General features: G+C 41.6%; 1 protein-coding gene across 2 annotated transcripts in view; it reads right to left on the reverse strand.

Moving 5' to 3' along the window:
* The window catches only part of si:ch211-137a8.2 (uncharacterized protein LOC777613 homolog), a 45760-nt gene that overhangs the window by 12565 nt on the left and 20624 nt on the right, over window positions 1-12571 (reverse strand). The window contains exons 2-9 of one of the 2 annotated variants that reach the window (XM_056373200.1): window positions 7353-7572; window positions 7028-7178; window positions 6186-6368; window positions 4871-5005; window positions 4590-4784; window positions 1830-1959; window positions 1595-1744; window positions 922-1010 (exon numbers count right to left, since the gene is read on the reverse strand). In XM_056373200.1, the coding sequence (XP_056229175.1) occupies window positions 922-1010; window positions 1595-1744; window positions 1830-1959; window positions 4590-4784; window positions 4871-5005; window positions 6186-6368; window positions 7028-7178; window positions 7353-7558 (1239 nt within the window). In that variant the 5' untranslated portion in view covers window positions 7559-7572. Of the gene's footprint in view, window positions 1-921; window positions 1011-1594; window positions 1745-1829; window positions 1960-4589; window positions 4785-4870; window positions 5006-6185; window positions 6369-7027; window positions 7179-7352; window positions 7576-12571 lie in introns of both variants that reach the window. The other variant, XM_056373199.1, reaches the window with a different exon arrangement.

A 12571-nucleotide genomic window follows, 5' to 3' on the forward strand; every position in this document is an offset into this window, starting at 1 on the left:
TTATCTGCCATATTAAGCAAAGCAGCTTTAACAAGACTAGGTCAAAACCTAGTCCTAGTACTGTAAAATGATCACTCAGGGAGAAAGATAGAAGCTCATTCACGTCACTTGCCATGAGGTCAGCATCGAAAGGTGTGTGTCTGTGGCGGGAAAGTACGACCTTAACTGCTCGTAGGCAGTAAAGGTCATTCAACACTGTAGGGGACACGCTGTGACTCTCTTCTGCCAGAAGTAGTTAAGGTTGGAAAATCGTTGCTGAAAGTGTCAGTTAATCTCGCAACAGAGGTGCTAAGTTTTCAACACTGCCTGTTCACACAGAATCATCCGGAAAGAATAACGACCAATGGGGAAACTCCAACACTCTGGCTGGCCAACCAATGGTGGAACTTCATCACTCAGTCAGTCGGTCAGTGATTTCATGTTTATAGGGCTGGTCCCGCTGTTGTGCTCCAGCCAAAAATTACAATGGAAAGGAATGGAAGTCTTAATAAAGTCTTAGTGAAGACTTATCTTAGTAATAACATAATATAGTGTATTTTTAGTTTTTATAATAACAAAAATAACCAACAAATTCTCATGCATTATGGAACAAGTTGCAGAAAATAAAGCTGTATGAACATAAATTCATCTTAAGGTATGAAAACCATTGGCTATTAACATACTTGTTTCTGATTGGCTGGCAGGTGTGCATTAAAAGTCTTTATCGGGACAACAATCTGTACTACATTAAATCAGTACTTATGGTCATCTGGGACATGTTAGAGTTCATTTAACCTTCAGTACTCAAACTAACTGATGTTTTAACCTGATTGGATGGAATTTTTGGCCTGTGTGCAACCAGCTAACCTAAGCACTGTAGATCTTGATTCTTTTAACATGTAAATACTTTTACTGTCAACCACTGAGGCTGCTGTAACTCACCAAGTCTGCCTCCTGGTTGGTGATGTCAGACAGAGAGCTGAGGGAACTGAGGTAGCTCCACCTCTTCAGGCCATCTCGGTGACACAGCCCTGCAAAACACACACACACACACACACACACACACAAAGCTATCATCCATGACAGTACTTTCCTTTAAAAACAACACATTCACTTTAGACAACACACAGAGCTGTAGTTTTTGTCCTCGTTTAAAGCTTTGAGCAAAAGAAAATTTTGTGCAGTAGCCTGTAAATCTTATTCCACTTTGGAAGAAGCCTGGAGTTGCTTTCAGGCCTTAATGGAGGTCTGAAAAGAAAATTGGTGGTGGCATGTTGGCACAGGCAAACACTGCAGGTCTGTAACCACAAAGAGGTGGACTGTGTGTGTTTTGTTTATTTCTTATTTTGAGGAATTCAGTAGTTGGCCGACTCAGCAGAATCTGTAAACAACTAAAGGGACGGTGGACACAGTCGACCAATCAGAACATGGTAAATTAGATTGTGTCTGGAGCAGACTGCCAGGCTAAATGTCTGCTGCTGGGCGTTAAATGTGGAGCTGGATGTGTGAAGATGAAGTAGCAGCGACAGCAACAGCAACATGGAAAGGTTCTCAGGCCCTAGTGGAGAAATGTTTCAAATGCTAAAATGCTAAGACATCTTTTGTTTCCACCTACCTGTGCTCACACTGAAATACGATGAGTCGCCATCATCACAGGAGACTGAATGTCCAATATCAACTGAGGGGTCCCACTCTAACCCCAGGTGCTCATGGGTAGGAGAGGCCGGAGAGGGAGGAGGAGGGTGGTGAGTGGGTGAGGGGAGGTCTGAGGGGAAGGTCAGTTGGGGTTAGCTGATTGGCTGATATCTGGAGAAATGAATGGGACTTGACTGAATTAAATGTTGGTTTACCTTTGGGATGGTTTGAAACTGCAGGGAGGTCCAGGTTAGGTTTATCAAGCGCTCCCTCTTCCTCTAACAAAGTCTCTGAGGGGCAGCCAGAGTCTGTAGCCTGAGACAGAATCCAGTCATCCTCGAACACCTGCAGGAGGAAGAGGAGGAGGAAGAGACTTCAAGAGAAGTAAGAACTGTAAAAGAAAAGCAATATTTCAGGTGGTTGTGTGAGTGCTGTGGAGTGCTTAGGAGGGATAGAGGAACTAGGGCAACAACTAACGGTTATTTCGTATTATGAAATATCTTTTTTTTGTCTGAGCAGAAATCAAAGATCCAAATATATTCAACGTACTGCAAGAGAAAATCGTCATGGAAAAGCAGCAAATCATCTTGTTTAAAATTAAGCAAAGTCAAGGCAGAAGTCTATTGTTGGTTTATTGTTTTGTACAATTAATCATCATGATAAAAGTCATGTAATAATAAAACTAGATTTAATGTGCAGAGGAGGAAGAAGCCAACATGCCTTAAAGGTGTAATGTGTAAGGTCGTGCTACCTGCTCCACCTACATAGGAGGCAGCATTTCACTTCTTCGCCCCTGTTTAGTTAATACTGTTGTTGTTTTCCACATGTTCCTTATAATTTATTATTTATATGTGCATTTATTGTTGATAGTTAAAATGGTTGATAACACTGAAACTTAACACTGAAAATTATGAGTACTTGTAATACAAACAGTGTGTTTTTATTTACCTATAAAAATATGAAGGCAAGGGGAAACTGCATGACACATGGGTGTCAGACTACAGCAGCATGAGGAAGGGATGATGACATCATCACAGAGGCAAAATCAGAAAATAAGGTTTATTGCCAGGTAGGTTTTTACTCACAAGATATTTGGCTTGGTCTTTGGTGCAGTATACAATAAACATATTAACAGGAAATAATAATAAAAAAGGTAAAATACTGACACAGTCAAAAGATAAATATACATAGATACACATATTAAAAAAATAAAACCATGAAAAATACTATGTACAAAAGTGTTGACAAAACTCCTGCTGAGCAGGACGTGCAAAAGATCACAGTATAGACAATATCTGTTCTGTGCAGGAATAATACTCTGAGGTGTCACTGTAATGTGGTTGCTGATTGATGAGGCCAGACGCAGAAGAAAAGGCAGGTGCTGGTCCATCACTGGGGAGGACCAGACTGGAATTCCTGTCCTGTCCTGATACATGTGATAGGACAATTAGTTTAGATCATACAAGTTCTTTACATTCAAACATGTTAGATGTGTTGTGTGTGTATAATAAATTGTAAGGGTAGATATGAATATGCTAAAATAAATACAGTATTAGGCAGTGGATCCTGAACTTGCTGGTTCTGGATCAAACAGTCACATCTGGCTGAACAACAGCTGCAGGAACAGGCTAAATTCTACTACATCGCTAAAATGTCATACATCATACATTTATGCCACATGAGGTGTTTGTCAGCTGTTTACTCACCCAGAGTTGTCTCCCATGGTGGAAAAACACACCAGCATTCACCCGTGTTTTGCTTCTTTGCCGTTGAACGTGGTTTCTTGTCGGAGCGGTTCTTCGAGATGGAGATAAAGATCGCTTTCTAGGCGCTTCAGACATCTGTGTTTCTGTGATGCTTGTCGGCAGCTTTTTTTTTTTTGTTTTTTTTTTTAGTCGGGAGCCGTAGCGTAACTTCAAGCTCAGGAGGAAGCTGTTCTTCTCTGTGGGTCTGAAGGCAGACTAGACGCTACTCTGACTTATACAGCATCTAGTGTCATAAAGTGGTATTACAACACGGTCTAGGACACGGCTAGTTGGTTAGCATGCTCATGTTAGTAGATATCTCTGAAATACAATAGATTGAGCTCTTGGTCATGACATCATCATTGTGGCTCCTTCACATACTATTGATGGTGTTAGTTCATTTTTTGAACATTTTAAACTAAAATTCTGGCCAGATTTGGCCAGATCTTACACATTGTACCTTTAAAGTCTCCACAATACAGATTCTATTAGATTTAATCATAAACATGAGCCCGAGTCGAGTCCAATGCTTGTATCTTAAAGGTCTGTATAGTATTAAGGTAGATGTGCATGTGTTATTCGATTATAAAGCAGGTGTAGGTTCTATATTAATACTGTGGGTTTGTGATATCTTAATGATTTCCAAGGATGACTGAAAGTATTTGGTACTAGAAATTCCTTGGATCAGTGGTCTGATGGCAAGACTCTAGTTAACGCTAATATTTGGAAGTGTATCACTGCAACGCTGTGTTCGTTTTCCCTCTAATTTGTATCTAAATACATGGTACTTTATACAAATTGAATTTAAATTTATACATGTTGTTACTTGTGTACAGGTGGTGACAGTCAGTGCCATGAAGTTTAAAAAAATAAGTCAAGGGTCAGAGGGCATAGTGGAAACATGTGGAATAAACTCTTCTTCAATACATAAACTTTAGTTAAATGTTCCATATAGTCTAAAGGTCTCTGTCCATGTGTTGTTTGATTATAAAGCTAGCTAGGTTCTATATTAATACTGTGCAAGTATCAAAGCCTCAGTCCACAGAGAAATGCACACAGCCTGTATTCAGAAACTGAGCCTTAAAACCAGCCGTCAGGACTTCTGGAACTTTGTGATGTCACAACAAAACAGTCACCGCCCTCAGCCATGCCCAAAGCCCCGCCCAACTGGACCCTCACTGTCATTCATTTTGGTGGTTACAGTGTGATTGTGTGTGTGTGTCTGTGTACCAGTCTCATGCTGAGTAGCCGTGTGTGTGTCCGTGCGATGTTGTTGTAGACGTGGCTGCAGTGGCGCAGCAGCTCCAGCAGTCGGCTCTCTATGTGCTGAGCATCAGTCGGCTCGCTGTGTTGGATCAACGCCTCGCCACGCTGCAGGAGGGTGTTCACACGGCCGGAGTTCACACACACACACTGCTGGAAGGACTACACACACACACACACACACACACACAGAAAGTACATATACAGTGCATGAGGTAGGAAGAGTTTAGTTGTATAACACAACATACCTGCAGGCATCTCAGCTTTTCACAGGTGTTTCCAGTCAGGTAATCCACCTCAGTCAGACGGACGTCCAGGTCGGCCAACCAGAGAGAGAGCTCCTCCCTCTCTGCCTCAAACCCCTCCCACTCTGAGACAAAGAGCTGAGAGAGGAAAGAGGGACAGTCCATCCTCAAAACTCTTCACTTTTCTTTAGAATATTAGTAATGTTTGGAAACACTTTGGTTGATTATTTAAAAGTTCTACCCTTCTTATGTCTAAATTACCGCAGTTACACCAGACAAGCTAATTGATAAAAACATCAAAGATTAAATAAGACTAGGTCAAAACCTAGTACATGTCTGGACTGCTTGTGACCAAATCCTGATTTTATAACTACAACGTCGTCTGATAAAATTATCAAAACACATAAATTAAAGACAAAGACTGAGCTGTGATTTCAGTGGGATTTACTCAAAGAGAAAGTTAAGAGAAAGACTGTGTCTTTTTTTTGTTATAAGTAATCTTAAACAAAAAAAATGACACATGGTCCACCAGGTGAGCCACCAGGGCCCTTTCTTATTTCCTTTCTTATATTTCTTGTTTAGTCTCTGACACGGAGCACAGCCTCCGTCTGGATGCACAATAGTTTATCTTTATCTTAGTCTTTATTTTCTTCAACTCCAGAACATTATAGATTTTTATTATGTCTAGCTCCCTCTGTTTGATATGTAGAGTTGGTCATAGTCGTTAGTACGAAGCCTCGTTACCAATGACTTCTCTCTCTCCTGCTCTCTCTTCTCAGTGTGTCTTATGTTTAGTTATTCCTCTACTTCCTTCAGTAATAATGATATATGTAATGAAAGTAGTTTATTTGTTGTAATGGAGGTGAGGCTCAGTGTAATGGAAGCGCATTTGCAGCGCTTCCCTGCAGTTCCTCAGCAGCTGGGAAACTAGAACCGCTCAGTAGACTGCCTGTTACAAGAGATGACGGTCAGCATCCATAAACTGCCCAAACCTGGGCCAGGTTATACCCAATCTGTCTCTAGATCTAGAGACAATGAGCTAAGTTAGCAACACTGCAGTTGTAAACACCCCCCTAACAGAGTATCATCAGTCAGTCAGTCAGTCAGTCAGGGACATTCCAGATTATAGGCCTGGCTGCTGTGCTCAGCAACAACGGGTTGGTGACATATATAAGCAAACACTGTCACTCTACAGACAGTCTGTCTGAACTCTGTCAGAAAGTTTTAAAAATTCAAAGATGAAACAAATGAGCACAGAACAACAACCTCTGCAGAAATTAGAAGTAGACTTAGGGGAAATTACAGGAAGGACTCTGACCTTCAGTCGCACTGTGATGGATTCCAGTTTGGCATTCACGTCATCCCATCGTCGCCCACATTCCCTCGCGGTAGACAGCAGCTTAGCCTGAATGGCGCCCAGAAACAGCGGAGTCAGTGCTCGATTCCTCTGGGTCAGACCGTCCAACTGCACGAGCCGAGATGCTGCCTCACACCGAAGCCGCTGAACACACAAACACAGGTCATATCTGAGGTCATGCACAACAAACATAAACATTATCATTAACGTTCATATTACATTACATACAACTACATGAAGCAACTCAGGTTTCTTTTGAAGACTTTCCTATCCTACAAATCCAGTGTGTTCATGTAAAACAGGTTTTTTTGTCCATTCGTAAAGAGTTGAAAACATTTGGGCACTTTCTGTAAATAGCCACAGACTCAGTTTTCAAACAATGTGCAACATCCATTACATTCAAGTGTTGAGCCCCAGTATGAGCCTGTACCAACTGGTTTGACTCAATGATAATTTAATCATGTGCAGTAAAAAGTGAATGTTGCTAACAGTTATTAGTACACAGTCTCATTCTGCACAGTTTACATATCAAAGTACAACTCTATGCAGACGACTTGATTCTGCAACAAAATTGAGTGTGTGCATTTGTTTTCATAATTTATATCATTAAAAGTGAGAAAAAAAGAGAAGCTCAAAAGTATCCAAAGTTAAGACTTTGTATTTCCTTTGATGAGAAAACCAAGTTCTTTTAATCCCTTTCATGATGAATTACATGGGTTGAAATATGACCTCAATTTAAGTTGAACTTTTCCACGAGAAAACAAAGTTTAATGTTTGAATATTTATGTTACATATCTCCTCACCTCAAACTTCCTCAGCTCTTCCTTGGCGGTGATGTAGGTAACGTGGGCTGAGTTATGGGAACTGACAGCCTGTTCAGCCAATTGCAGCCACATATCCAGGTGGGCGTGTTCCTCCATAAATTTGTGCCATAGGACCCACCTCTTCTCCAACCTGGAAATAGACAGGACACACACAGCCTGTGTGATTGTCTCTCAGTTCTAAAGTTGAATGGAGGTCAATTATTATTATTATCTTAATTATTCATTTTTAGAGCATGAACATTTATTCTTTATCTTTTTGAGTCTGCTGTCCAGTTCTCTTGATACATCCATGAAAGACACTCACTGTCCACATTCCTGCAGGTCTCCGTGTTGACTCCAGCTGCCATCCACTCGCTGCGTGTCCCCCCCACTCAGCTCTAGAGGAGACGAGGTGAGAAGGAATGGAGACTCTGACAGATTCAGAAACAGCTCCATGTTCCTCATTTCCTCTCCAAGCAAAACATCACTTCCCTCAGAGGTGGGGATGATGTCACGATGGCATGCTGACATCACGTCACATTTATCTGCTGAGACACAAGGTGTAGAGGAAGTTAGACTTCTTTGAGATGGTCATTTATAGAAATAATAGACACAATCAGAAGAGAGGAGGCTCTGAGCCTCTCTTCTGATTGGCTCACTGACCTGTTGTTTCTAGAGCTCCAGAGAGAAGCCTGAGAGAGATGTAAAACTACACTGAGATGGTTTTTGGTTCTTAAAACCACAAATATATCTTCTTATGGATCATCACTTCAAACAAAACCTTTACGTACATGAACACAGTTGCACATGTGCTGTTCCAACAAGTGTGTTTTTCAATGACGAGGGAGTTGATTTTTTGAGAATTGGATTCTAGTATCAAACATGGAGTAAAATTGGAATCTTCAGGTCAACATTTAACAAGAATTCATCCTGTTTGGTTGTTTAGAGCCAAACAGCATGAAGAGACAGATCTCACTGCATCTTTAACACACACACACACACACACACACACACAAATACACGCACATTCACAGAGGCAGTGATTCACCATTCACCTCCTCAAGATCCAACACACACACACACACACACACACACACACAGTTATTGCTTATTCATGAGCCTCTCTGTTCTTTATTGAGGTGGATCTAGAGATGTTCTGAATGACTGGAGAGAGAGAGAGAGAGAGAGAGAGAGAGAGAGAGAGAGAGAGAGAGAGAGAGAGAGAGAGAGAGAGAGATAACACCAAGGGGCAGATTTACGTGTATGAAAGGAAGGACACACTTACTCTACACCTTTCATTTAGTCTGCACCCACAATCTGTGTGTAATTATCTCCTGATTTACAGATGCAACAGCTGACTACACAGTCAGGTCCTGTGACTGACATCCAGGCTCATTTTCTGAGCTCGCATCCCGTTCACCTTCCATCCTCACTGAGACACTGATTTTCTAAAACACTCTCCAAAGGAGATACATCTAAAAACTCTGACCTCTTGTTTCAGTGTGGACGAGGAAAACGGGGATTTTGGAAAACAACTACATAATCCTGATCCTGTGCTGTGAGGCTGTAAAGTTCAGCAGACAACACACTGATGCTTTCTGATCACTCATTCTAACTGTTAATTTGACTTCTGCCTAGTTGTCTCTCAACCAAAACAATAACAAGACAGCGTTGGGTGGCGTCATGAAATAGCATGGGATCATGGGAGTTGTTGTCTTCACCACCATGTACACACAACAGAACATATTTGACCACTTATTTTGTTGACATTTTAGGGGAAGCTGAGCTTCCCTTGCAGTCTTAGAGCAATAGCCACTGATATATATATAGATAGATATATATAGATATATAGATTTAGAGGCAGGTAGAGGCACAGCGGGTCGTCCACTAATTGGAAGGTTGGTCACTTGATCCCCAGCTACTCCAGTCTGCATTTTGTAGTATCCTTGGGCAAGATACTGAACCCTGAATTGCCCTCAATGTGTCACTGTATGTGTATGTATGGTAGATAAGCGCTATGTGTTGGGTAAAGTGCTGTGTGAATGGGTGAATGTGGCTTCTATTGTAAAGTGATTCCAAACAGTTGCCGATTTCCATGTCATTAACTATATACCTCCCCTTCTTCCTTCATCCAATCATTTATTTCCTGTTCTGTATTTCCTTATCTGTCTCTATTTTTTCATCATTCATCATAAACATCCTCTCCTTTTGTTCCTTCCTTCTTCCCCACCTTCCTCTTCTTCCTTTCTCAAATCAAAGACATTTCATGTCAACTCAGTCACCCATCCAGAGGAGCTGTGTGTGTGTCTGTGTGTGTGTGTGTGTGTGTGTGTGTGTGTGTGTGTGTGTGTGTGTGTGTGCACCTGAGCACTTCTAACCTCCCAAACTCATAAATCAAGTACTTCCTCCTGCCCCATAGGAGGCTGATCAGGCCAAGGCCTCATCCTCCAAACTCCCACCTGGGGACTGAGAGAGAGAGAGAGAGAGAGAGATACAGAGAGAGAGAGAGAGAGAGAGAGAGAGAGAGATAGAGAGAGAGAGAGAGAGAGAGAGATACAGAGAGAGAGAGAGAGAGAGAGAGAGAGAGAGAGAGATAGAGAGAGAGAGAGATACAGAGAGAGAGAGAGAGAGAGAGAGAGAGAGAGAGAGAGAGAGAGAGAGAGAGAGAGAGAGAGAGCGACAGACAGAGAGACAGTTTGTGTGTGTGTGTGTGTGTGTGTAGAGTTATGAGGCCAAGGCTTCAGCCCTGGACCACTGAGGGGCCACATACATCCTACTCACTGTCTGCCTCGGTGTGTGCGCGCCTGTGTGCATCCAAGTGGATTTCATAGTCTGTGTATTTTGTCAATATCATGCAAACCCCAATTATCAATTACATGATTAATGATCTACATAAAATATCACAAAGTTAGCAGAACCCACTTTTATCTGAAGACGTCTCATGATGTCATCAGCAGCTTAAGAGCCTAAATGATTGAATTCTTGGTGATGTACTTCTGTTTAAGTTTTAGACCTGGACGGTGAGGACTTGTCACTTCCTTAAAGGTTTTAGGTTTGCGACTAGTATTAGGTTTGTATCATAGTCTGTATATAAAAGATGGACGTAGCCTCTGTGACGTCAGAAGTACTGATGTGTGTAAGTGTAGCCGATCTCATCTTAAATAGCAAATATGTTTTTTAGCAACATATTGAAGAAATGTTGAATTGTCCTTCCTGCAAAGTTACAAAATGTTCATAAGGAATATATTTGCTGAACATTCACTGACAATGTATTTAATTTGTTTCACCACAGTATTTGCTAAATAAATATAAATATCCAACTAAAGCATGACTAATGTTTTATTGACTTTTTATTAACTTTTTAACAATTCATTTATAAAGACAGGACATAGGACGTTTTCCTTTTTAACCAATACCAACATCTTTTCAAACCAGCCTTGACCTAAAGATATGCATAGTTCAGAACACGAACCGTGGGCTGCAGTTTACCTCCACCCTGACCACCTATATATGATCTCTGTGTGCTGGACGCGTACATCACACTTCATAGACTAGGGACAATATTGTCAGTGAACATAATCCAAACTGCAATTATGTTTATTCGTATGTATTAAATAAGACCATTAAGTAGTGTTAATGTAATCCTTGGTTGAAAAGGTTGAAACATCAGTGGCCCAACATCCAGTGTCACAGCTGATAAAGTGAGGAAGAGGACACAGTTGAAGAAATAAGAAATGCCTCTTCACTGCTCCTCTCACAATGCAGTGATTAGCCAAGACTTAAACAAACACCCCTCTCCTCCCTGCCCTGTTCTGCCCAACAACAGATTACTTCACTCATGGCCTCTACACTGACTGACTGACTGACTGACTGACTGACTGACTGACTGACTGACTGACTGACAGACAGACAGACAGACAGACAGACAGACAGACAGACAGACAGACAGACAGACGATGGTATTTATCACCTCAGTCTCAAGAGAACAAACAATAATATAAGCATCTGTTGAACATGTGGACACACACACACACAGCTCTTTTACCCAGTGAGCTAAAAGTGTGAATGGAGCTTCATTATGTAGATTTACCAGAGAGAGAGAGAGAGAGAGAGAGAGAGAGAGAGAGAGAGAGAGAGAGAGAGAGAGAGAGGAGAGAGAGAGAGAGAGAGAGAGAGAGAGAGAGAGAGAGAGAGAGAGAGAGAGAGAGAGAATCTTTATCTGTTGATGAGTCACCAGCTGCCTGCAGCTCGGAGCTGAACAACACACTGTACTGCTGATAGAGACACACACACACACAGACACACACACACACACAGATTTTAATGACTATTACTATTTTTCATTCATTCCATTTCCGCTTTTGACTCTTAACTGCTGATCCCTGCCTCAGGCACTGTTAAACACACAAGTCAACTGTCTCAGTCCGGAGCAGAGTTGTAGTCGCCACTGAGGACACTGAGGTCATGTCCTCTGTTTTTCAGGTGGGACCGCAATAGCAGGGGCCAGTCCTGTAAACGTGAAAGTCGCCAGCTGAATGAGCGATAGAGTTACACCACTGGTTGGCCGGCTGACTGTTGCCAGGGTGGTGCTATTCTGACAACCTCGGCTATGTTTTTTTTTTCTTAATTATTTTTCAAAGACACACCTAGCGTAAACTCTAGTGATTTTTTGGACAAAGCTTAGCTACTTTCCATAAAGTCAACAGTATTGTCCCAGACTTTCCCGCCACAGGCACACCTCTCATTGCTGACCACACAGCAATTGACATAGACATGAACTTCTAACGTTCTCTCTGAGTGATCATGTTAAAGTACATACAGCTGAAATCACAGCTCACTCTGTCTTTAACTGATGTGTCTGATGATGCTGTCGGACGACATCATGGTTATGAAATCAGGATTTCAGCAGCAGCTTGGAAGTGACTGCTGGTTAACATGTAGTCTTAATGGACCATGTTTCAGTCACTGTTTCAACCTTGTTCTGTTGTCTTGACAACAGAAACAGAAAAACATGTCAATGACAGAAGATTCATTATGAATTTGGCAAGAAGTAATAAATTAATTTCAGATGATTAGCGTATTTATTCAATTTGCAAAATGTTTTTTAACACCAACGCGCACAAGAAGTGTAACTCAGCTTAAGTGCATGAGTGGTACCATCAGTATTTTTCATTATACAGGCAGTGGTTTGATAGGTATGAGTGGCGTGTGGGGCTGCAGCTACTTCCTGGAAGCAGCACCAGTGCAGATCTGATACACACCAAGGTGTAGAAATTAACTGTTTGTTAATGAATGACTGACTGACTGACTGACTGACTGACTGACTGACTTTCCGCCACTGCTCAGCCAAGTGCCTTGTCACTAAATTGGAGTTTGAGGTATAAACAGGTTCTATTGGGAGGGTATTTACAGCTTCAGTGTTGCCAACTTACCACATTCTCTCTAGATTTAGAGACTTATTTTCAAAACCTGGTTATAAACCTGGTTCAGGTCTGGACTATGTATGGATGCCGACTGGGGGCTCAGGGCTACATCGCTTGTTAC

Source organism: Seriola aureovittata, chromosome 4, assembly GCF_021018895.1.
Source record: "Seriola aureovittata isolate HTS-2021-v1 ecotype China chromosome 4, ASM2101889v1, whole genome shotgun sequence".
Lineage (NCBI taxonomy): Eukaryota > Metazoa > Chordata > Actinopteri > Carangiformes > Carangidae > Seriola > Seriola aureovittata.